The sequence below is a fragment of the Protobothrops mucrosquamatus genome, unplaced genomic scaffold, assembly GCF_001527695.2.
Source record: "Protobothrops mucrosquamatus isolate PMUCROS unplaced genomic scaffold, P.Mucros_1.0 scaffold1860, whole genome shotgun sequence".
NCBI lineage: Eukaryota > Metazoa > Chordata > Lepidosauria > Squamata > Viperidae > Protobothrops > Protobothrops mucrosquamatus.
In genome coordinates this window covers 297,477-323,304 of record NW_015387989.1, presented here as the reverse complement: position 1 = coordinate 323,304, position 25,828 = coordinate 297,477, and the positions used below count along the sequence as shown (strand labels likewise).

General features: G+C 50.7%; 1 protein-coding gene across 4 annotated transcripts in view; it reads right to left on the bottom strand.

Moving 5' to 3' along the window:
* Nucleotides 1–11,379: 11,379 nt before the first annotated feature.
* SPECC1L (sperm antigen with calponin homology and coiled-coil domains 1 like) overlaps nucleotides 11,380–25,828 on the bottom strand; it is a 49,530-nt gene continuing 35,081 nt past the window's right edge. For 3 of the 4 annotated variants that reach the window (XM_015823401.1, XM_015823398.1, XM_015823399.1), the window contains exons 12-15: nucleotides 22,375–22,477; nucleotides 16,975–17,091; nucleotides 12,100–12,159; nucleotides 11,380–11,572 (exon numbers count right to left, since the gene is read on the bottom strand). In XM_015823401.1, the coding sequence (XP_015678887.1) occupies nucleotides 11,483–11,572; nucleotides 12,100–12,159; nucleotides 16,975–17,091; nucleotides 22,375–22,477 (370 nt within the window). In that variant the 3' untranslated portion in view covers nucleotides 11,380–11,482. The remainder of the gene's footprint in view (nucleotides 11,573–12,099; nucleotides 12,160–16,974; nucleotides 17,092–22,374; nucleotides 22,478–25,828) is intronic. The other variant, XM_015823400.1, reaches the window with a different exon arrangement.

Below are 25,828 nucleotides of genomic sequence, written 5' to 3'. Positions count from 1 at the left end.
ACACACGCACACACCGTTCTCCCACGTAGAAATCCAGATAGCCTCCCAAATGCTACCAGGTCCGTTTTTGGAGGAGAGAAACTAACATTCACAGTGCTCTGGTAGGGCAATCAAAAAATAGCCCTTCTGGGCCAAAGTGCTAAGTGTTTTGCGAGGGCCGGGAGGGTGGCGTGGTGAGCCAGGGTGGTAGTGACACAGCCACTTTATCATAGTGTTGGTGTGCCGATAAAAACAATAGTAATCATGGAAACAGAACATAAACATTCTCATTTTCTTTGCCACTAACTGCATTTCTAATCTATCTTGGATATTTGGTCTGTTTACAGTAATAAGAGGAAATTAAGTATTAATATCCAACAATTTCCCTTATGGTTGCTTGAAGGAGGCCTTGCACACGCACACGCACACACACACGAAGCTCTGCCGTGCTCCGCTTGCTGCCCAGGTGGCTGCCAGGGTCTCCTGGGGAAGGTCAGTGCTTTGCCCAATGCAGAGAGTCTCCCTCTGGCCATGGCACCAACAGACCCCGGGGGCCATACATCTTCATTTGCTGCCCTCTCGTCCCTCGAGGGAGGCAGACTAAAGAGTCCTTCTCAGCTCTGGCAGCTTGAAGACTTCAGCTCCCGTGGCTGGCGGTGGAACTCTGCCAGCTGAATTCTGCCACTCTGAGACAAGGCTGAGAAGCTTCCTCCGCTCTGCCAGTAGACCTCGACATATGGCCACAAATAGGACCAAACTTTCCATGGCTAAGCAAGGTGGCTTTTAAGTGAATCATGCAGCTGTTAAATAAATCTGGCTTCTCCCATTGACTTGTTTACCAGAAGCCAGCTGAGAAGATCATAAATGGTGACCACATGACCCAGGAGAGCAGTGCTCCAGTATCTGAGGGGCTGCCACAAAGAGGAGGGAGTCGACCTCTTTTCCAAAGCACCAGAGGGCAGGACGAGAAACAGTGGCTGGAAACTGACCAAAGAGAGAAGCAACCTGGAATTAAGGAAACTTCCTGACACTGAGGACAATTAACCAGTGGGACAGAAGTTGCCTTCAGAAGTTGTGGGTGTTCCATCACTGGAAACTTTTAAGAAGAGACTGGACATTCATTTGTCTGAGACAGTGTAGGTTCTCCTGCTTGAGCAGGGGGCTGGACTAGAAGACCTCCAGGGTCCCTTCCAGCTATATTCTATTCTATTCTATTCTATTCCTTCCATGCCGGTTGCCAAGCACTGGGATTTTGATTGTGTGGCTGTTGGGATGCTGCAAATGGTTGTAAGCGCAAGGGCCGGTCGTCACTTTTTTCAATGCTGCTGTGACTTTGAACAGTAAGTCCCTCAACTTGCAACTTGCATTTGTTTAGCAACTGTTCAACTTATTGGAGTTATTTTCCTTCTCTTTGAGATCCTGTCCAAAGGCAGCTTCGAGGTGGTTAAAATCCCACGGCAGGGCAGGGAGAGAGGCAGGCTGGGGACAGCCTGTGTTGGGCTGCTCTTTTCTCCCCAGGAGGCATTTAGAGCACTTCAACTCATTGAAGGCCCCTCCTTTAGTGAGGCAAGGTAATATTCCTGCCCTGTCAACAGAAAACAGAGGAGGTTCACCTGTGTGGGAATCTGAACTGTATTGTGCAGGAAATGCACAGGTTGCCTTCCAAAAGTATTATTTATTTAACCAAACTTTCATTGCATAACTCAGAGGCTTAGATGGCCCCTCCCAAAGGCTGATCTCCATCATTCAGGATTTTTGAAAGCTCCCCTCCCCACGAGCTTATGCAGCAGAGCCTTCTTGGGTTTCCAATTCCCATTCTGGTGTGGCTGAAGGCCTGGAAAGTTCTCCAGCAGCAGGACCCCTTCCATCTTCAGGACATGGGACAGCTCCAAAGATGCTGTCACCTGATGGGTGCCAGATTTCCATCTGAGCTGACTTTAGGTTCATCCTGTCTAGGAAGAAGAAGGTGCTCCACAATTCAGGCTATGGAAGTGCCCCCCCCCCCGACTATTTATAAGGAAAGAGGGGAGATACAGCCTGTCCATCTTCCTCTGTGACCTCAAGGAGATCAGAACATGGTCTGAGAACCCAGAGACTGCTCAATTTTGATACAGCATCCCTCAATGTCCCTACTGGGGTAAAAAGGGGTCTCCAGTGCCACCACTGGCAATGCAAACTGGCACCTCACCTGGGATATCGCACCCACTCTTTCCCACGAACCGCCCAAAGAAGCCAGCTGCTGCCTGGATGCCAGATCCTTGGTTGGCTACCTGCTCTTAGCACTTTTAATGCTGCTTCCCAGCTAGCGTTTTATCCTGAGCTGGACGTGCATTCCCACGACACCCTAAGCGGACTCGGCTTAGCACCAAACCACCTTCTCAGCAGCAGATTCTTTGGGTTCCATTATTTGTCTGAGAAAACCTGTTGGGGAGGAAGCAGGCGCCTGGCCCTCCCTTTTGGAGAGGGGGAGGGGGGGTTACGGATGGGCTAAGCATGCAGAAGAAGTTGGGACCCCCCAGTGAGTGGAATTTGAAGAGGGGGCAGTTCTTGGTGCTGCAACTGGTTGAAGGGCATCCCTTTTGTACAAGTGGTCCTCAGCTTACGAGGGGTTTCTGAGGGGTTTTGGGCCCTCGGCTATCGACCCACATTCATGGCTGCTTGCAGCGTCCTGTAGTCACGGATTTATGCAATTCCTGCATTTTTTTTCTTTGCAGAAAACCACCATTTAGTCCCTCCCATCGCAAACAATGGATTTGCTTAATGACCACAGCGTTTGCTTAACAGGCACGGTATTTGCTTTATGACCAACAGGTTCATTTAATGACCACCATAAAAATGATGTAGTAGCAGGACTGTCACATGATGACCCATTTAATGACTGACAGGACTTATAACCGTAATGCTGGGCTCAGTTACAGTCATGAGCTGAGGACTGTGTAAGAAAATTAGTGTTCCTTAAGAACATCTTTGCTCAAGAGATGCGGAGCACATACGATACTCAGACACAGACAAGACCCAGTTATGTGTCTCCACCAGGGCTGTCTTGAGTGATGCCAAGGGGGTCCTGCCTTGGGGCCGGGAGAATGCAGGGGTCTGGAGGGGGTCTGGAAGGCTTCAGCTCAACCTCCTACAACCAAGTGGCTTTGGGTTTTAAGATCTCTTGGGTCTCTTCCGGGGACCTTCCTTCTCTTGGCCTGGGAGGGGCTGCCCCGCCCCCAGACTGATCCTATGTGCAATTTGGGAGTCCTCCTGGACTCTCAGCTCCTGCTCAAAAAGCAGATGGTAGAAGAGCCTTTTCTCTGCTTTGTGTCTTGTGCCAGTGCCTGGAACATTCACACATTAGTCAACCCCCCAACTGGACTGCATTTAATGCAGTGCACGCTCCACGGGGCTGCCTGTGAAGACTATTCAGACACTTCCGAGGGTGCAAAAGATCAGACTTAGCTCTACCCTGCTGGACTTTTGCGAGGTAAAAAAACTTGGCTTTGTCATCAAACCTGAAGCCTGGAGAGCATGGCTGTTTAGGTTTTGAATTACTTGTTGAGTCTTTACTCTGCTTTTTTGCCTTAATTGTTGGCCGACCCAGAGTCAAGTAAACAAATAAATGAGTAAGTACCAAATAATACTGGATTCAATAAAATGGAGAAAAAGCAAAATGAAAGAGCGAAGTGGGTTTGCCTCCCTCCTTCCCGGAATGTCCCAGTGCTCAGAGGAGCTCAGGACCCTCCAGCTTATCAAGATGGGGCAAAGCAAAAGCAAAGGGGCTCCTTGACTAGATCAACGGCCTGGGTCAGTGGTGGCGAACCTATGGCACGGGTGCCAGAGGCGGCACTCAGAGCCCTCTCTGTGGGCACACGTGCCGTCGCCCCAGTCCTAGGCCTTCAGCTGGGTTTTCACTTTAGGCCTCCGCTGCCGTGTACAAAAAAAAAAGGTTCAATCAATCAGTCAATTTCAACTTCTGTGGGAAAAAAAAGATTTTGCAAAGTTGGAATTGATTGATTGAACTTTTTAGTCCCACCCAGTCTGCTATTACCACTGCAGCCACGCCCACCCAATGGGCCACACCCACCCGGCACCTGACGATGCATAAGTGGGTTTTGGGTTGCAGTTTGGGCACTCAGTCTCTAAAAGGTTCGCCATCACTGGCCTGGGTGGATCCTCGTCCAAATGCCTAGAACCCAGAAGCAGCCCATTTCTTTGTCAGCTGTGCAAGCAACGCAGCTGCTGCTCGGTAGGAGCCCCAAACACCTCACAGCAGCCGAATCTTGTCACGCCAAGCACATTTTTGCTGCTGGAGAAGCAGTCAGAAAGTCCCCCCATCAGAACTGACCCTTTCAGGGCCCAGAGGGAGCCCAGCCTCATTTCCATGCATGACCACCAGCCGTCCTGGCACAGCAGCCATGAGGAGGATAGAGCCCCCCCACACACTGCACATCCCAGAATTCTCTCTGCCATTCCTGTGCAACATGCCAAGCACACGTAACCTGCAAGCTTGCTTTGTCTGGGGCTCTTCTGCGCTCTTTGGCGAGGAGCCCAGTGAGGAAGAGGCTCCTCCTGAGTGCAAAGGAAAGAAAGGGGCGGGAGGGTTGCCTCACCAGCGGTAGCAGCATCCCAAGGGTCTTCCCATAGACCCAGGAAAGAGGGGCCCACTGCTGGACCCCCAAAGCCCGGGAGTGAAACCGGAGAGACGGGCTGTCACCCGCTGCTTGCATGGCCATCTGTGGCTCCTGTGGTTCCCTTGCTCACCAGCGTGTGCCACACAAGCTCTGTTGGACAGATTTGCGCCTCCATCTTAGTTAAGCCTTCTAAGTACTACAGAAGCCACAGCAGCAAAGACACGGTAAGGATATCCCCCCCCCATAAAAGCCATGGCTTCAGTGGAGGAACCAACCTTATATAGAAGTTGGGAAGGGGGCACTAGTGCTCCTATGCTGAAAGAGAGCAAGGAGGCTGGAGGCAGAGAAGGAGACCTCACGGGCAGGACACATCCACCCCCACCCGAGAGGTCCCTAGCTCAAAAGACGCCACATGGATGGCCCTCTCCCTTCGCCAGCGCAATGCCAGGGAGCGGGGAAAGCAAGCCTTTGGTGCCTTGGTCTTGAAGGGCAGTTCGATCCAAGAAGTTGTCCCAGATTCCCAGACCTGAATCTATCGCTACGGAGGGACCCTAGCCTCCTCCCACAAAAATGGAGACTACTTTCCCCACCACCACCACCACCGAGGAGAGAACCAGACAATTTCTCTGCAATACGGATATGCAGAGGATGCCGGCCCCCAAAGCTGCAAACTTGGAGGATCGGTTTGTGAGCAGCCCCTCCCCAGGATGAGAGCCACCCTGTGATAAGATGGGCAGGCAATAAATTTCATAAAATAAATAAATAAGTGGGAGATGTGGAGACCCTTTACAGGTCCTCAAGGCTGGGCTGCCTTTCTGCCAAGCGCGGGTTGGAAACAATCCCCCATTTCTGAAACTGTCTTCCAGGTGGTCTCCCCAAAATCACTGGGTGGGGGAAAGAGGCTTTTTTGAGGGGAGTAGGGGGCATCCCCCCTTGGGGCAGAGGTCTCAGTTGCTGATCTGGAACTCTTTTTGGCAAAATTCTTCAGTTTTGGCAAAGACTCCGGCTGTTAGACAGTGCCAAAGATGTTTTCAGCTGCTGCTGCTTGTTATTTATTGGGTTCAGCTCTTGTTCTAATGCTGGACGTATTTTACAGGAAAGCAATAATTGCACAAAAACTGGAGCCTTATTTAACATTTTTGGATGGCAAGTTTCTTGGGAGGCTGTTCTTTAATGGACCAAAAGGCCAAATAACTAGAATACTCGTTCAACTGTTTCAGAAGCTTGGCTATTTTAGGTTTTGCTTTAGTTTTTGTAGGTTTCTTTTTTGCAGTGCTGGCTGTGCGGCTCCATGGCTGCAAAAAGGGACTTTGGGGGCAGAAGCTGAGATACACACCCTGGCTGCCCTCGGGCTCAACTACACCAGCAAGGTAAATTAAATTAAATTAAATTAAAACGCCCAGTGAGAACCTGAAAGGCCCCATCTGGGCCAGGGAGTCCCAGCCTTCCGCCCAGGGCACCCACCCCAAAGAAAAGGTCCCAGAGGGGGCTGCCTGCCCTCGGCTTCCACACATGCAGGGAAGGGAGCCTCCGTTTCTCTGGGCGACTGGGCCAGGCTGGGAACCCTTATTAAGCCCTCGGTGGCCGCATGGCCTCTCTCCCAGCACTGAACAGGCGCTGCTGCCCCAGCCACACTTCACAGGGGTCTCCTTGGGAGCTCTCCTCTGATCCGTAAGCCCCCCTTCCACTCCACCCCCAACTCATTCAGCGGTTATTGAGAAGGAGGGGACCAGAGATTGACCCTTGCCACCTGCCCCCCCCCATTGATGGGAGCCTCTAATTGGAGGAAGAACTTTCAAAAGACAATTAGAAATTAGCCACCCTTTAAGATCCCCAGCATTACCGCAAAGCCTGAGAAGGCTGGAAGTACATTGGGGGGGGGGACTTCCAGGAACAGAGACAGCCTCTCCCAGAAGGGCCCAGATGACCACCCAAGGGAGCCCCTCCCAGAGAAAAGAGCCATTCCTGGTTGCCCAGGCACCTGCCTTGCCCTAGGTCTCCCCCCCACGAAGACACTACTAGACCAAGCTGATCAATAATTGTCAGCAGCCGACAGGAGCAATTCACAAGCATTTTTAGCTGGGAGGGCCAGTTTACCCCTTTTTGGTCGTTCAGGGCCATGGAGAAGGGGGGGGGGCTCTATCCGGGGAGCAGAGATGCAGCAGTCCCAGAGTCTCTTCCTGCCTCGCTTCCGCCTCTCCTTGCCACTCAGAGCCCCCTCCTCCTCCGAAGGAACTGGGGCTCCCCAACTTCGGGGGGGGGTGCTGGGCTAAGCGAGCAGCTCCCGTCTCCCCCAGGAAGCCTCTTCCCAGAAGGCGCCCCGACGGACGCCCCGGACCCTCCGTCCCGTCCTGAACTCCCCCCCAGCAGCGCCTCTCCGCCCCCCCCGGGATGCAGGCGGGGGCGGGCAGAGCGAGCCCCGGGCAGGGCCAGGAGCTGCCGCTCCCGAGACGCCACGCCGGAGATGATCTCGCCCCCCCCCGGCCGAAGCTCGGGGAGGGGGGTTGCGCCCCGCCCGCCACGGCCCTTGATGGAGCAAACGCGGCATCTCAGCGGCGGTGCTGCCGGCTCCCAAGGGAGTCCGGCGGGCAGCGGCCCCTCGCCCGGCCCGGCGGCTCCCGGAACAGAAGGCGCGGGGGGGGGGGGCGCAGGCGGAGCTCCGTCGAGGGCCTTTCTGAGCCGACGGAAAGTTCACCGGCGGGGCCGAAGGGGCGCCCGGAGCAGCCTCCGCAATAGCCCCGCGAGGGTCTCCCTGGACGGGACGCCGCCCGACCTTCCGCCCCGCCCGCGCTCACCTGCTCGTCGCCGGCCGGCCGGCAGCTCCTCCCGGCTCGCTGGTTGCCCTCGAATCCCGCTGACCGGCCCGGCGGCCGCCCCGCCCCGCCCCGCCCCGCTGGCCCGCCTGCCTCCCCCTCCCCGCCGCCCGTCCGGCCAGACCTCCGTCCNGCTGGCCAGGCGCGGCGGCGGCGGCGGCGGCGGCGGCTCGTTTCTCGAGGGCGGACCGGGCGGACGAGCTCCGCGGCCCTTCCCGGCCCTCGAGGGCTCCGGAGCGCCCGGCCTCCTGCGGCGCCCGCGCCAGGCGGGAAGGCCCGCGAGAGAACCCGGCCGGCGCGGAGCCTGCCTGCCCTGCCCCGCGGAAGACGGGAGCGCGGAGGGGGCGGCCGGGCCGGCAGCGGCTCCCCAGCAGAGCACGGCCGCCGCGCCTCGGCGAGGGAGCCGTCGAGACGGAGGGCTGTGTCCGAGCGGCGGAGGCGGCCGCGAGGGCTGAGATCAGCCGGAGGAGCCTCTCCGGCTCCCGGATGCTCTGCGGGGAGCCTCCCCGACGGGAGGGAGGCCGGGGGGGCTTCATGTGGGTCATTTGAGGGAATTACATCGCACCCCCCCTGTCGGTGATGCTCCCAAGGGAGGGAAGGGGCGGATCTCGGCCCGGAGGGAGGCAGGCAGGGGCCCCGCCGGTAAGGCGCCTCTCAGCCCCTCGTGGGACGTGTTCCTGGAAGAGCCCCAGAAAGCCACCAGAAGTCCCGAGAATTCCGCTATCCCCGCAGCCCCCCCCCCCCGCCCGGGAGCCGCCACGAAGCCCGGAGGCTCATTTTCAAGGGCCCCCCGCCCCCCATTCCTCCACCCAAATTTGTACCAGGTCGTCCCTCTCCTCCCAGATTAGATCCAATTCTGATTAGACCGCGGGCCTCGTTGCAGGTGATCCTATCTTACAGAAGATGGTGACCGGCGGCCCAGGCTTGCCCCAACCCTCCCTCCAGGTGAGGACCCGGTTTGAAGGGGGGCTGCAGAAGGGCTGGGAGGCTTTTCTGCCCAGCACTCCTGTTGAACTTTGGCTGCCCCACGGAGAAGAGAGGGAGGGCAGTTCATCCATTTAACCCCATTGTTACGGGATTCCCGAGCAGCCTTTCCCACAACGTGGGGCACCTCCTTTGGCAACTTCTCCGCTCAGGAGGGGAGCAGGTGAGAGCAACTGATGGCTTGTGAGAGCTCCTGCTTGAGCCTCTGGCGACCTGGCTGGTGCAGACCTTGCGAGATGCCCGCGAGGCGCTGGGCGCTGGAATGGGGCTGCTGCTCACCAGGGCCCATTCAACAAATACCAAAGTTAAATTAATTTCGATGTAACTGTGGCCAAAGATAATTGATTAGAGGAAGGATAATAATTACATTTATTAGTGGCTGGAAGCCTCTGGTGGACTTTTTGCTGAAAAAAGGGGGAAAAAAGGTACCCCTCCCCAAGACCTCAGGAAGGGGGCAGGTGCCAGAGTGTAATTTTGGGAGGGTTCCCCTTTTCTCCATGTGGGCAGGAACCCTGCTGCCACCAAATAGGGGCCTCTCTGGGTGTGAAGCCTCCCACGGCAGGGACAGCCCTGTGGCAGATCCCCTTCCCAGGCTGCTAGACTGCAAGTTGCCTAAACTCCGGGTCTTGCTGGAAGACAGGAAGGATGACGAATCGCCTGAACTCCCACTGGGCAAAGACGCTGAAGGAGAGACGGGGGGGGGGGGCTCCCCTCTGGTTCACCACAGCCTCACCCCCCCCCCCCCAAGAGATCTCAGTAAAACCTCCCCAAACAGTAATAAGGAAAATCAAAATACTGACATACAGGAGCATTTACTGAAACATGAAAACATTGCTCAGACTAGCTTTTTTATTGCATATTCAAAATATTTAATAAGACAAATGTAACAAGAATATATTTTTACATAAGTTAGTTTTTAGAAGATGGCTAAAGAATCCAAGAGTACTTAAAAGAATCTAACAAAGAACTTCCCTGCTAAGCATTCTTCTATTGTAGAAGAAGCTTATTTAGATTTCTTCCACCCTTTTGAGTACTTTCCTTGATAAAATATTTTTTTGTGTGAGATCTTAATATAATTCCATCTTTATCAAAAGTTAACAGATCGTCACTACAAGGGAACAAGTCGGAAGCTTCCTCCCCCCTGCTCTGTGTGCCTTTTGCCTCCTGTCCCTCCCTTGACGGGGAGAGCAAGAACTCCTGGAGTAATTCCTGTGTAAAACTCACCTCACTGCTCCTGGGCCACAATGAGTTGTCGTCTGCTTAGAAGAAAAATATGTATGTCTTCTTATAGGATGCAAAACAGGGTGTGTGTGTGGGGGGGGGGGGGACACACAAGACACAAGGCCTCATAATTTAGACTCTGAAAGAAGAGAGCGGAAGGAAGGCTGCCTCCCTTCCATCACCAGGTCCAGAGAGTTCAGGGGAGGCCAGGGCACCGTTTGGTGCAAGACTCCTTTTAAGACAAACGGAAGGAAGGATGCCGGGAGGCGCAGAGCAAGTTCCCCGTGTATTTCCTGTAATGCCAATCTCCATCCCAAGGCAAATTTGTCAGTATTTGCAGGCTCCTTGAGGAAAACCAGAAACAGAAATCGGGCACTGGGAACCCACTAGGCAGCTTACAGACACGACCAATTTATAAAGTGTTTTTGCACGGTGGGTGACATACAAGAGGCACAAGAAAACTTTCAGGCTACATTCTTCAGAGTTCATTCTGACTTGCTTCAGGACCCGGTCTGGTTTCAGTGCCCGTCCAGAGACTTTCCAGGCTAAATTGTGGAACTGGGTTATATTCTCGACAGCTCACACACCGGCAACATTCACAGTCCTTTGCCAGGCACATCAAAGAATGCAAAATTACATCGAGTGGGGAAAAGCAAAGTACATTTACAAACAAAAGGTAACAGACTTGTTTTCAAAAAGGCAAGGCGTTTTCCTCTGGCGTGAGCAGATCGCCACCTGGCCCCTCCAGGGAAGGGGTGACCCCCCCTTTCATTGCCCGGCAGCCAATCCTAACACTGCCTCTCTGCCAGGGCCTCCCTTGGGGGGGGGAGGGCACCAGACACTCCCTGGAGCTGCCTGGTCCTTGGGCTGCTGCGGCTGCTCTCAACTCAGGGGAGGCACTCGTCCCCCCCCCCGGCAGCATTGGGCCCAAAGTTGTTCCATCTCCTGATCAGGATTAATTCCACCTGTTAAACCAAAGAGCATGGCCTGCAGAGCGGGACACGCACCATTCATAGGACACGCGTAGGGAAAGCCCCAGAAGCCCCTCTGACTTCGACCCATTTACAGGAGCAGCAGTGAAGCAGGTGGAGGGCGAGCGGCAGAGCTACTGGCAGGCCCCACAGGGGCGAGATCTTTGTGGCAAAACGTTGACCAGCTTTTGAAAAGCTTATCCTGTCCTGTCCAAACATTCTCTTCATCTGAAACAAACTTATCCGGAGCACCACCAAAAAGGAAAGTCAAGAAGAAAAAAAGTTAGTTATTCCCAAGGAAAAGTCAACCGATCTCCATGTGGGCGTCTCCTGGAATTGGGATAATCTGCCTGCTCTCCCAGATTCCCCCCCCCCAATTGAGGCAGGACCTTTATTACAATCGAGCCTCGGAAGAGCTGGCAGCCTTAAGACACGGACTCCTCGGCTGAGCAAGGCTGTTGCTGTGCACAGTCCTGACGTGGCCGCGTCTGCAGTCAGGGGAAGGTGGCAAGGAAAAGGCACCTTTGCACTTTTTTTAGCTGGAGAGACGGAGAGGATCTCAAGTGGCTTTGACGAGGTTACAAGAAGCCGCTTCTTCTGCTCTGGGGAGCATTAGGGTGTCAGAAAAATAATATTTACTGAACCTTTAGGAACACTTTAAAGGTATTTGTGATACAATCAGATGACCTTCTTTAGCTTTGTGCTTTTTGCAGCTTATATTCAGTTTAGTCTCTGGCAAGAAAAGGACGAAATCTTTGTTAACGCGTAATCTTGAGTTTGCACAATCATTCTGGTAACTAAACCTGGCTTGCTCAACTGACCAGAAGGTTACCCAGAAGATGCCAGTTGGTTTTAGGATACAGTTTTGAGCTTCTGCTTCTCCCCACTTTTCCTGCTCTCAGGTTTCAAAGTATTTGTAAATTGCCGTGACGTAGAGCATAACATTCTGCCAGTCTGGACGCTCCGTTCGTACCATTTCGTTAATATCCTACCAAGAAAACAAGAAGAAAAAAACGGAAACATAAAAAGATGCTAGTCATGAGAATTAACTTCTTCCCCCCTGAATATAAGGCTGACTATAACAGTAATTACATGAATAAATAAAAGTCTGCAGGCTCTGCCTCTCAGGCCTGCTGCTTGCCCATTGGAGGAGTGCAGAGGGGATTTTGCCAGCTCCATTAGGCCCTTTTCAAGAGTGCAGAAGGCCTTGGCCTGCTTGGGGGGGGGGGGCTCTCCTGCATATAACGTTTCCCCAGCTTGATGAAGAGAGAACAGGTGTGGCTACTTTTTGCGAAAAAGCCAGAGAAGGCTGGAGCCGAAAGCAGGTCAGGGCCAGCCACCTTCCTGACACCAAAGTCCTGACTAGCATTCGTCGGTGCTACTGAGTTGTGTGAAGCAGCTTCAGCACTCATCTGCAGAGAGAGCAGTCCCTTGTGACGTGGTCATCAGGTCTTCCTTCTGGGTTGGGGGGAGGGAGGGAGAGGGAGGAGAGAGATCATCCTTGCAAGGACTTACCAAAGTGGATTTGATGCCAACGCTCTCAGCTGCCTGGAAAGCCAGCGTGAAGTTTCTTCTCTGAAACCAGAGTGAAGCCACAGTAACTGCACAGCAAATAACTTAAATACCAAAAATGGCTTAAAGGTCTTCCCTCTTAATCACTGCTAGATGGTCCTCAGCTTATGACCCCAATTGAGCCCAACGTTTCTGTTGCTAAGCAAAGCATCTGTTTAGTTTTGCTCCACTTTTCAACCTTTTTGCCACAGTTGTTAAGTCCGTGCCGGTTGCCAAGCGCTCAAATTTTCATGATGTGACCCTGGGAATGCTGCAACGGTCGCAAGTGTGAAGAACGGTCTAAAAAGTCGATTTTCCCCATGCTGTTGTAACTTAGAACGGTCACTAAGCGAATGGTTGAGAGTCGAGCACTACCTGCGCCCGGGGGCTCCTTGGCGCTCTCTGAGCTACAAACATTCTCCTTTATTAGTACTACCTGTACACTTTTACATAGTTTTTGCAGGGTCCTTTGCCTTTCACAATTTATCAAAAATTCTCTAATGGAAATAAAATGTATTTTTCCCTTAAAGAAATTTCACTGAAAATTTGTAACAGACAGTTTCAACCCTTTCCAAAATGGATCTTTGGGGATTTGAGAGTTAGAACAATTAGCCAGTGGAACAACTTGCCTCCAGAACTTGTGAATGCTCCAACAGTGGAAGTTTATAAGAAGAGATTGGACAACCATTTGTCAGAAATGGTACAGGGTTTCCTGCCAGAGCATGGGGTTGGACTAGAAGACCTCCAAGGTCCCTTCCGACTGTTCTTCTGTTAAATATGCTTGTGGGAGATCTTGTCGCTGCAGAAGTCGAGGGGCAGAAGGCTGCTGGAGATGAAGACAGGCCAGTCCTGAGACAAGCGGAGAAGCTGCGGTGAGGAAGGAAGCGCAGGCAGGGCCCACGGAGGGAGGGAGGGAGACCGCGAGGAAGGCACGAGGGTCACTTCCCTGGCACTCCAGAGGCTCCAAACGGCCTCTTTTCAGGGTGGAAATGTCTTTTATTAATAGCCCCTCAGGAGCCTTTCTCAGTCAGCACAACTAACCCCAGTCTGTGAAGACGACCTCTCGGCTCACGCAGGATTGGCCTGGGCTCTCCAGGAAAAGGCTTTTTCCTCCAATACAAATCTGAATTTGCCAAACACACACACACACACTCCTTTCTTTTTCCTCTTTTCTACCAGGCCTCCTTTTTTCTCTTCACTGTTTTGGAGAATCCTCCCTGGGTCCAGGCAGCCCCTGATCTTTCTCTGAATCCCGTAACTCAGAAGAAAGCCTGTCAGTCTACCGGGGAAGAAAATCAGGAGACAAACAGCTTTTTAATCACATTTGTTAGTCAGAAAAGAGGCTACCAGATTTTGCCGCCATGGCTCTTTCTCAGAAAGCTAAGAGAGCCTCTGCCTGTTCATCCTGCTGGGTATTTTGATAGTTTGCTTGTCCACAATAAAGTTTTCCGTTATTTCTTATATTTACTGTCTTAAATAGTTAGATTTACTTAAGATACTTTTATTGTTCTCTCATAAATCATTTAAACTTCAAGGGAGCAAGAAATAAATTTAAAAAACAGTAACAATTTACGCTCAAGTGTTACCAATGGTTGTTGAGGAAAGCATCTTCTCCCCTTATGGCTTAACAGAGTAACAGAGCTGGAAAGGACCTTGGAGGTCATCTAGTCCAACCCCCTGCTCAAGTATGAGACCCTACACCATCAAGGACAAATGGCTGTCCAGTCTCTTGTTGAAAACCTCCAGTGATGGAGCGCCCACAACTTCTGAAGGCGAGCCCTTCCACTGGTTAATTGTTCTCATTGTCAGGAAATTCCTCCTTAGTTCCAGGTTGCTCCTTGTCCTGCCTTCAGGCGCTTTGGAGAATAACTTGACTCGCTCTGTTCTTTGTGGCAGCCCGAGATATTGGAAGGCTGCTCTCACGTCCTTCATTTCATTAAATTAGACGTACCCAATTCCTGCAACCTTTCTTCATAGGTTTTAGCCTCCAGTCCCCTGATCATCTTGGTTGCTCTTCTCTTTAAATGAAAGCCACCAGAGTCCTTGTGGGTAGTGATAGTGAGATGGGAGAGCCTCCCTCAGACACAGGCATCTCAGTCTGTTCCAAGCGGGGGGCCTGCTAGGATGCAGGTTGAGGGGAAGTGACTGGGGTGCAGCCTTGCCCAGTTCCTTTTGGGCCTGGGGAAGTGGGCAGGACAGCCATCCCTCCTCGGATCCCCCCAGCTAGTTAAGGCTGCCTGAGAGTCAGGTGACTGAATCCTAGCAGAATCCTTGGTGATCTCTTTTCTGAGTGTTCCTTTGCCTCACACACACCCCCTCAAGAAACCATTGCTGGATCTCACCCTAGTGGACCAAATCCAGACATGCTTTCAAATCTCTAGTCCAGACATGTCAAACGCGTGACGTCACGTGACGTCGTGCAATATATCGGGACAGTTTTGCCATTGCCGGCAATGGGATGGGCGCGGCTTCCGCGTGACGCATCCGGCCCACAGCCCAGCAGTTTGACACCCCTGCTCTAGTCGAACCTTTAGGGAAGGCTGGGGAGGAGGTGATTGGGCGGCAGCTTCAGAGGGCCCCGGATGGATCATCCGGTCTCCTTTCAGTTGGGACTCAGGGCTGGGCATGGGACAGAGATGGCACTGGTGGCACATATAGATGATCTCTGGCGGGAGAGATCTGCCCTCGCTCTTCTTGACCTCTCGCTGGCCTTAGGTACCATCGACCGTGGCGTCCTTCTGGATCGGTGCTGTGGGCTGGGAGTATTGTGCTGCTTCCCTTCTTTTCTGTGAGGTTGGAGCCCGTTGGTGCTAACTGGGAGTGAGAGGCCCCAGCCTCAGCCCGTGTCATGGGGTGCTGCCAAGATCAGTACTCTTCCTCCTCCTCCTCCTCCTCTTTAGCATCGGCATGAAGCTGCTACGGCAGGTGTGCTCATCCATCCCCAAAGGATGAGGCGTCACCAACATGCTGATGATATTCAGGCATATCTCTCCGCCCTGCTGAGCTAGGCAGTGCGGCCGAGGTCCTGTCCTGCTTTCTGGAGACTGTGGGGTCGGATGGAGAACCACAGGCTGCAGCTCAGCCCTAGCGGGACCAAGAGCCTCTGTGTCTTGGCCCTTCTGGCCTGGGGAATTTATCACCCTGGATACTTCATGGGGTGGAGCCCAGACACACCTGGAGTACAATCCGGGGGTCTCTGTAGACTCAGGGCATCTGCTTGAGGAGTGGGTGGCAGCCGTGGCTAGGTGGGCCTTTGCACAACTTCATGTTCCTTCAGCAGTTGCGCCCTTTTCCCCACTCATGGCCACTCACACCTCGGTCTTCTGCAGATGCTGTACTGGGGCTACCTCCTGAAGCTTTGGCTTGCATAGACCACAGCTGCGCAGGCACATGCCACACCTGTCTTCTGAAAGCTGCACTGGCTGCCACTTGGCTTCCAGGTGCAATTCAAAGTGCTGGTTTTGACCTTTAAATCCCTACATGGCACGGGACCCCCCCCCCTTCTTGCTCACACCTACCAAATGCACCAAGACCAACAGGAGGGGCATGTGGGGTCTCCAAAAGAGCTCCGGGTGGGATGACTTTTCTGCTGTGGCCCCCATCCTCTGGAATGTCCTTTCCTCCCAGGGGTCCATCTTGATTAGCCTTCCAGAAGGTCCTTAAAACCTGGATCCCACGAGGAGTCTTAAAGGTGGCTGTGTAAGATCAAGTGACTGCTGTTCTCCCTCTATTTGGGGTTTGTTTGTTTGTTTGTTTGTTTAATTATTTTGAACTGTTTTTACATTATGCCATCTTAACTGCTGCAGTCTGTACACTGCCCAGAGTCACATTTTAGTGGGGTGATTGACTACATACATATGCTAAATAAACAAACTTGGCTATGTCTGAAGGTTAAGCTAAATACAGAAGAAATGGAAATTACAAAATACATTTTCTCAGCTGTTTGTTGGAAGGAGGGCACAAGGAAAAGACAGCCAATCACCAGCCATCAGCACACCAACCAACCAACCAACCGGAAGGCACCATATAAATTCAACCCACAGGATAGCCCAAAGCACACATTCCGGTAGGGAGAAGTTCCCCAACGATGGGCTCCAGCACGCGTCTGAACGCTTGGAAGAGTAAACCTCTGGTCCCCTTGACCGACGGGGATTCGATCTTGCAACATTAGCCCGGGACAGGCGCATTTGCCTTCTTTCGGGCGGTGGCTTGGCCCACAGACGAGGCTCAGAATCACACCAAGTCCCATCCAGCCATTTATTCGTAAAAACTGTACTTCGCCCAGAGCATTTAAATAAATACGTTGCAATCTAAGAAAAAGGAAGGGGTGCCTGCAGGTAGTCCTTGACTTATGGTTGGTCATTTAATGACCTTCAAGGTTATGACAGCCTTGGAAAGGCTGCTTTACGGCACTTCTGGCTGCAGTGAAACACTGGGCTGCCCCTCCAGTCACTTGCCCACATTTTAGGTGCTTATTGACCAGCTCACACTGACGACTGTTTGCAGCCTCCCACGGTCACACAACTGCCATTTGTGTCGTTTTTTGCCCATTTGGGAAAATGGATTTGCTTAATAACCACGTGATTTGGACTAACAACCCTGCAATTTGCGTAATGACTACCCTAAAAACAGTAAACAAGTAAGGTGGGGGCCTTGCCCTGTGACCACAACAGCTTACGACTGAATTTCCCATCCCAACTGCGGTCGTAAGTTGAGAACTATCCACACTAACAGAAAGAACTGCAGATGTACAAAACGGAGGTGAAGAAGAAGGGAGCTGCGAGGGCTGTGCCTAGAAAGGAGGAGTCTGGCCTGGGCAGCTCCGGGCAAGCGGCGTACCTTGTCCTGGCTGTTCAGCTCCTGGTAGGGAATGTGTGCTGGGAGGTAAGTATGGAGAACGGCACAGAACGCCAAGCCATCGTTCCAGCTGCTGCTGAAGTTGGTGATATCGATATTCTGAAATGGGGGGAGACAAAGTAGGTAAGAGGAAGCCTGTCTTCTGGGAGCGAGCGAGGGGCTTACATGCTTAGGCCCAAAACACAAGTAAAGAGAAAACTGAACAGCAAGCAAATAGAAACAATGGAGTATAAAAGTTTACATTGGTGGGGGAGAGAAAAACACAGGGGAGAAGGAGAGGGAGAGGGAATACACTGCAGAGACACAAGAGTCTCTTGCTAAAGCCAGTGCCTCTTTTCTGGATCACCCATTTCACCCCAGGCAAAACTCCAGTGAGGGGACCACGGGCTGCTAGCCTCCAAGAATCACTTAAGCAAACAAAGACAATCTGCATCCTGCTCGGAACAGGAAACCAAATTGGGGCATCCCTGATGGATGTATGGATGTTTGTCTGCTTCAAAATTCCTGCTGTGTCTCTGGATCAAGGGATGCCCTGCCTGCCTGCCTGCCTGCTCTTCCTCCAGGCCTGGCCCTCTGTGATGATGAGAACCGTCCCTGACATTGTCCCAGATACGGGAGGGAGGAATGCCAGCTCCTTCTGCTTCTCTTTGGGGTTCTGGTCACGCAGGCGTCCTCCTGCCCTCCACTGACCTTGGGTCAGGTTCTGTCTGCATCATTTCTCACCCTGCGGCTTCAGGGTTTTATCAAGCAAAGTGTGACTCTTTTGCAGAAGTAGCGTTTAAGTGCTGGGTTTAGGGAAGAGGAGCCTCTTTCAGCCAGACAGTATTTACACGAACCACTCAAGAGAAAAGTTTTGCTTTGTCACAGAAAACACCTAAAAATTGGGTTCTTCTCTCCCGAGGCAGCCTTGGGCCCCGGGCGTCCTGGGGTCAGATTAAAGCCCCAGAAGAGCAGCGGAGGAGAGATCCCTTCCATCCCTCTGATCCCCACAAGATCTCAGTTTGTATGTGAGGAGTCTGAAGCTGACGCAGCTACACAATGGGATTTTTTAAAACAATTGAATGTGGCTTTTTTAAAAGGATATGAGATTCTTACAAACACAGGGGCTGGAATAAGAGAGCAGGATGTGGACGTGCCCTTGCTTGGTTTCGTTTGTCTCGTGGATGGTGAGAACATGCTTAGCGCTCAAGCCCATCCAGCGGGAATCTCTGCCCTAGTCAGTAACCTTTGGCAGCCCTGGAGTTTACTTAGGTTCTTGATGCCCACACATCTGGCGGGGTGTAAACACCCCCTGATTTGGGGGGTTCTATGAGATCATCTCACCTATTTAAGGTTGCTGGCAAGTGCCCAACTGTGCTTAGCGTTAATTCTAAGCGAGCGAAGGTAAGATGAACATTTCTGCAAAGGAGCCTGTAATAACGTTACAGCCAGTTTATGGAAAGAACTGCTGACCGATGACAACCTTGCTACCCTCCATGTTTGCTCAATTTGCTAAGCCACCGACAACTAAATGCCGAGGTCTTATCTCTCTCTGGGCGATGCTCAAACATGAGGGCATGAGGTATCTAGCACTATGCTGAGAGACCACTGAGAAATCGGCTACACACGTTGCTAAGTTTTTTTTTCTCAATTAAATATATTTGTCAGCACAGAAATGTCGGTATAGATAACTATTGCCAACTAACAGTAAGCACTTGTATTTCTCTGCATGCAGGATTAATTTCATTATTACAAATGGACGTCAGGTTGGTTTATGTATTTGTTAGCTAGACAATCCTTCTCTGACAACATTATTTTATTTGTTCCTTTCTATTTTGAATGGAAATGTGTCTCAGAATGTCAGAAAACTACAGTGACATTTGATAGCTACAGAAACAATCTGGTGGATTTACTGCCCGTTAATGGAAGCTGCAGACTGATTAGAAGGCTGGGAAAATGTAGTCACAATATAAATGGGAAAAACAAATCCTCCAGAAATAAATGCACAATTTGCTGAATTTGGACCATCTACAGCTACACATGTGTAAAAAAAATAGAACAAAACAAAAGAACCATGAATAAACCTATCTTTTTATAGACATATCTTGATTAAAAAGATCTATCTAAATATAAAAGATACAAGGCAGAGAAAATTAACTCCCTTCCCCATAAAATGATTCCAAGTGGTGTCAGAATTTTTGGAATTGTCCCCCACTCTTTTCCTAGCCACAGAGTTCACTGCACCCCAATATTTCAACTTTAGCTCACTATAACCCTCTTTAAAGTGCCTGTTTGGGATTTATAATACTCTAAACCACTTGACTTCATTAAGGAAAACAAAAGTATAAAAACAAACAACTACAACTTGTCATTAATTTCTTAGCCCTTTGCTAAAGAGGTACTTTCCTAACAGAGTTGTATCTAACTGGTGTCAGATCTGCCAGAAACACCATTTTAGATACATGGCACTGAGATTATGAAATGAAACAGGTATCTCCACGATGAAGGCTTCATTCTCTGAACAAACACAATAAAGTTCAACGAGCCCTGAGGTCTGAGCCTCGCAGGCTCCCTACTGCAAGACCTGACTCGGTGCAGAAAATCCACACTCAGAGCACTGGGCTGTCCACGCTATTAATCATGGGAGTAGCAGACAAATTTGAGCTCACGTCTCAACCTTCTCTGAATATATTTACTTTTTTTGGTTACAGTCCCAGAGCCATAAAACAGAGGCGCAACATTTAGGACATGGGGAAAAAACCCCACATCTGAAACAGTTCATGTTGAGAACAGGGTATCAACTGATCTCTCTGAGCCACAGCTATTGCTAGAAACTTGGCAACCTTTATGGTGTTGCTCCCATAAGGGCAGACTAATCTCCTGATCAGAAAGACAACTACAATGTCTAAGCGATGAGTTATGGACGTCAGAGGCCAAGGATAGCACAATGGGCACAGCAGTTACTTGGCCTCTGCATCTGAGCAGACCTACGTAAGGTAACTCCACAGGAGGCCGGTATATTTGCCTCGAGTCTCCAGAACAAACCAATTTGAGAAAAGGAAAAAAAAATCTTGAACGGAACAGGCAGCATATTATACAGGACAATGGAGAATCTACAAGAGGACCATAATAATGGCAGGTGTTTTTAGGCCATATTTTTGTAAGGCTATAGCTCAAATTCTGTTTAAATTCAATTAAGACTTTATCTGGGTCTGGAGTGAGAAGAAAGACTATGCCAGCTGCCGAGAGTCAGTTTGCCTTCCCAGCGATTAAAAAAAACAACCCCTTTTAGGAGGGCGAGATGACCCCAGGACTCCCCCTGAGAAATGAGCTTCGGGGAAACGGCTCCCTGGGGGGGGGGAGGCGCAGCCAGGCTCAGCCTTTGTGCTGAGCCAGGATGGCTTTCAGAAACCTGGACTGAAGAGCTTTTAGGGCACCTCACTCGATTGTAGTTACTGCTTTAATCCTTGTGCTCCTGCAATGACCTCAACTGGCACAGAAGCATTTGATGCAACAAAAACCTGGGAAGGTGACGATCGCTGAAAATACTCAGATCGAACCGGAGCACATCCCAGTCTAAACAAGGGTATTTTGGGGCCAAAGTATTCTCTGAATGCATCCAAAGTAAATATTATGGTATAGAAATCAGGCATATGTTTATTAACTGGATGGCAGTTAGGCAAATTCTGTCTTTATGGTATACTGAGAAAGTATACAACAATTAAATCCCTCTTTGGGTAGCAGTAAAAATTATTAATGCTAGCCGTGGGGGCCGGGACTAGTGCAGAGACTCACCAATCGGCTTATATTTTTAATAGTTTTGTAAAATTGAATGGAGCCAGATACCAATGTATATAGGAAAAGTCCATTCTTTCGTTCCATAGCAAAAAGGAGGAAGTGTTGACCGACAACTGCATGAGGCTGAGATCTCTCTCCAGAAACACCCACAGTGGCAGCTGCTTAAAAATACCAGGCAACCAGGCAAGTGAACGGCAAAGCGGTCAGTGCCCGCAAGCTGGCTATGGAAAGAGTTTGGAGCATTTAAGAATCTGGCATAAATGATTTAATGGGCCTGGAGAAGTTAGAAGAATCGTTCCTGTTAGGCCATTTTTAAAGAATCTGAAAAAAGTTATTATTATTCAAATTTCATTTATTTTTAAGCTGCTGCAATTAACTGTTTTCAGGATTGTTTGATAAAAATAAAAGATAAATGTTTTAAAACATTTTCTAACACAAGTGACCTAATAACCAGCATGCCGATAATCACGGGGAGGACGTATGTTAATTAACATCATTCCACTAACTCAGGGGTCCCCGACTTCTGGACCGTGGCCGGGGGGTGTTTGCAACCGGGCCGCGGAAATGGTGGGGGAGCACACGTGTGCACATCCCCACTTGCACGAGCAGTGGGTGAGTGCATGCACGTGCACTCCATCTGCATGAGCAAATGTGCACACCACTCGCACAAATGGAGCTGCGCGCATGTGCGACCTTGCCAGCCGCTCAAGCGGAATCACCCCCTCCCCCGCTGGTCCGCATGCGATTCAAAGATGATTTGTACTACAAAACATTTTACACTGTATTGTTGAACACTGATTCTGTTCGTTCTTAGAAATATTATTTTTATTTTGATTCTTTACTGTGGACATTCTGTTGTGTATTGCAACAGCAACTGGGACTGGAATTGCCATTGCTAAGTGATACAGGACACACAACCCCCCCTCCCCCCAATTCATTCCACAACCATAGAAACAGGAGAGCCAGGAAAACAGGAGAGGGCAGGGACTGATTCTGCTTAAAGCAGCCATGTGAATCTCTGCCTGTCTACAAAGAAGACCTGATACTCAGAAACAACACCCGCTCCGAAGTGCAGATACAGACGGAAGAGCTTCAGAACTCGGCGCTCCATTTCAGCATTCCAGGTTTTTAATAGCACTGATTAAAATGAGCAGCCTTCATGGTTCCCAGGCTCTCTTTCTGAAAAACCCAAAGGACAGCAAAGAACGAGAGGACTGCCGTGCGGTTCTTTTGAGTAGGGAATAAACTTCCACAGTCTAAGAGACCAGCAGAGATTATTCCAAGTCTCGGCTGCCTTTTGTTTTTCTGACTGAGAGGTTCCATTCCGTGCTCTTTCTCTTCACATACGTGTGAAGAGAAAACAGCCATTTCAACCTCCTGGAACAGGAGTGTCAGCTACTCTGTCAGGAAAGATATTTACCTTGTGCAAAGTAACTAGAGTAGCTATTAATAATTGTTCAGCTGGGATGCACAGGATCTGTTCCTGCAAGCACAGGACATCCTGGCTCTCCCGCGACTGAGGTGGCGGAGTGTGGCCCAGCCTCGCTGCCCTCCGCCTGGCTCTGCCCCCACCTGGGCTCCTGGCAGAGGCCCAGCCACGCTTACCTCGTAGCCCTCCGTCTTCTTCTGGCACCACTTCAGCAGAGCGTTTCTCTTGGAGCCCCCGTACTCCCTTGCCAGGGCAGACAGAGGGTCTTTCCTCTCCTCTCTAGAAAGGAAGGAACAGTTTCATTCAGCAAAAATGAAAGCCCCCCAAACACCGAGATGCACCCCCTGTGTGCGGAGCCCCTTCCGTCGCCAGGAGCCCCCTGGCCTAGGAGGCTGCAGCCAGGCTGGGCGGGTCGCTCAGCACACCGGGGCAGATTTGGGGAAATGGGGGCAGAGCGGGCATTTCCCCCCACAATCACAGAATCACAGAATCAGAAACACTTGATACATATACATGAGGTGTAAACATAAAGTGTTCCTAAACTTTAATTCGAATTGAGAGAATCAACTGATAACATCTCCCTGCAACTGCTGCCTGGTTCGGAATGTCACATTGACCGGGTGGGGCCTTAATTGCCGAGAGACACCCTGTCCTGAGGCAACGCAGGTGGTGGCCCCCACCTTGGAAAATAGCCCACCTCCTCAAATCTCCTGCCATAATCTTGAGACCCGGAGAGGTCCTCTCGCACAAGGGGAGGCCTCCCTGTTCCCTGGCCAAGAAGCAGGGGCCAGGCAGGAGCCAAAGAGGGGCCGATGAGCCGTAGTTCTTTTGGGAGAGGCAGCAGTACTGGAGCAGCCGCCAGGCTCTCTTAAGAGCCTTTCCCAGATGCTTTGAGCTTCAGGTCCCAGGAGGCTGGAAAGGTGGGGGAGGGGATAAGGTTTGAGACAGCAATCCCACAAAAGGACCACATTTCATAGGGCTTGTTTTCCTCAAACAACGGAGAAAGGACCGGAAATGTACAGACATCTGGCAGTGCCGTGGCCAGATCAAGGAGGACCCTCTCCTGTGCCAATTGCCTTCAAATGAGCAGGAGAAGCCAGCCGCTCTTTATTGCCAAACTCCATTCCTTTCAAACTCGGAGAGGTAAACTCCTCGGATCTTCGTGATTCGTGCCGTTTTCTTTTAAAGTTAATCTTAATCTATGTAAGGCATTTATATGCCACACAACCTGAACACTGTGGCTCTAGGTAGTTTACAATAAACCTAAAGACAAGAAAGCAAAATAAACAATGAAAGGAAAATCCAAGACAAAACCCACAATAGGCCAGTGTTTCTCAACCTTGGCCACTTGAAGATGGGTGGACTTCTATTTCCAGAATTCCCCTGGAAGTTGAAGTCCACACTTCTTCAACCAGCCAAGGTTGAGTAACGGGCAATTACTGCTCCCCTCCAGATGGGGCCCCAGGGTTGGAACGTCTTCCTAGGGCCAGCCGTGTATCGGGGGGAGGGGGGGCTGTTCCAGAAGGTGGGGGCTCTAACCGAAAGGCACGCTTCTCAGGTCCCATCAGACGGTCCAGTTTCAAGGAAGAGGCCCATCCGTTGGCAGTGTGTGGAATGGGCCAATACCACACCATACAGCGTGGCACTAGTTTTGTTGCCTTCTTCCAGGGTACTTTTCCAATTCTTAATCCAGCCTTGACATTTCCCGTCCAAGGACCAACCTCATTGGGATCTGCTTACGCTTCCTGGGATCGGCCAAGGGTGCTGCTCCTCCTGCAGCTCTAGTTGGAGAAAGGTGAGTCTTCAGGGAATTGCTTTCTATCGCCAAATTTCGGAAGTGGCAGAGAACTGCAAGAAGCTTGTTTTAGCCTCCTTGCAAACCTGGATTTTTTTGTATTTAACTAGGCAGGAGCAAAATTTGGTGTGTGGCCCTTTTCAGGAAGCCTGATCCAGACCCAAATCTGTGGGTTTGGTCTTGGGCACTGGCATGGACCCAGAACAGAAGCGTTCAGGCTGAAGGACAGGGAGGCAGGTGGCATGCAGTGGCTGTGAGGAGACAGGAAAAGGTGGCCAGGGGAGACTGAGGAGGGGCAAGGAAAAGGCCACCACCTTTGAATGGGGTCTATGACAACCGGCCACGGCCAGCTCGCTGCGGGACAAGAGTTATGCTAATATCAAAGAAATGGTGGAACATAATCATTAAAGAAAGGATGCCAAAGGAGGGACAGAATGAAATGTGAGTGGCAAAAATTAAAATATTTTTTTAAGTAATTAAATAGAATTGTTAAACGGTCCCGCGGGAAGTTGGCCGTGATGAGTTGACCAAGGCGGGTTGTCCCATTCCGCCTTGCATGCCCGAAGCTCACCCGTCCTCCCTGACGGGGCTGCCAGCATCCCCCGTGCATTCCAACAGAGCCAGCTGGAAGGGCTGTGCTCGGATTCATAAGTATGACGGCGCACGGTGGGAGGTAGGGAAAGGAGGACCCTGGGAACACTGAAGGACAGGAAGACCCGGAGGCCGTGAGTGGAGAGAAGGTGCCTCAGCGTTGCCCTGCTTGCTGGTCAAACCCCTCTAGGATGTTTTTTAGCCGAAACCAGTCCAATGTTCCAGGTTTTAGTTTGGCTGAACTGGGTTCAACCTGAGTTGAACCTCTGAACCACAGCGCACTTCGTCTGAATGCTACATAAGTGCAGTTCCCATTTGATGCACACTGTCAAGATTGAATCGCTATATGCTTTCTAGCTTCTTCCGCTAATCAATTTGCCAACAAGAAGGAGGCAGGGGTGGGAAGCGAAACAAGGAAACAGGATGCCAAGAAGCCGTTCACAAACCGTGAGAGCCTCCAAAACGCCAAGGTCACTCTACTGCAGATTCTTAATGAAGAAGTGGACTGTTCCCATAACATAAAGAAGTTTTAATATTGGACAATGTGGACACCCGAGAGGTTAGGGTTGGGGGACAAGGGAATCTATTGTTTAACTAGGCAAGCTTTCGCACGGGAAAAATCAGAGCTGGTTTTGCTTCTTCAGTTCCAAGATGGTGTATCCAATAAAATTTTATCTTTTGGGAGTTAATTGGCCTAAGGGTTCCTTTTGTTGGGTTTGCTAATCGGACACACACCTTCTATAGAGGTGTGCAAAATCCAGAACTGCCATATCAGGGATAGCGCATACATTTAATAAATAAATAAAACTCCACCTGCAACTGAAAACAGAAGAATCAAGGACCATTGTTGACTCCCTGCGGTTTCGTTGGGACTACCCTTCTCTATGTATAAGAGTAACCACAAACTGCTGATCCACAAAGAATGCAATCTTTCCAAGAGGGGTCCATTAGGATCACATGTAGGAACTGTGACATCCCTCAAAACCAAGATTTGCAAGTTTTCATAGCAACTGCGCACTGAGAACCTCACCTGACAAACCAGAAGTCTAAATAATGATTTCTGTAGATCCTCTTACTTTCAAAATGTGCTGGCCAATCTGACTTCCATGTTCAGAAAGGAAATGCTTGGAAAATATAGTCTAAGTCTTCAAGTAGCGGTAAAATTGTTTCAACGTAATGTTTCAACATAAAGAAAAGCATTCTATTCTCCCCACCAGAAGGAAAAAAACCTACAAACATCACTC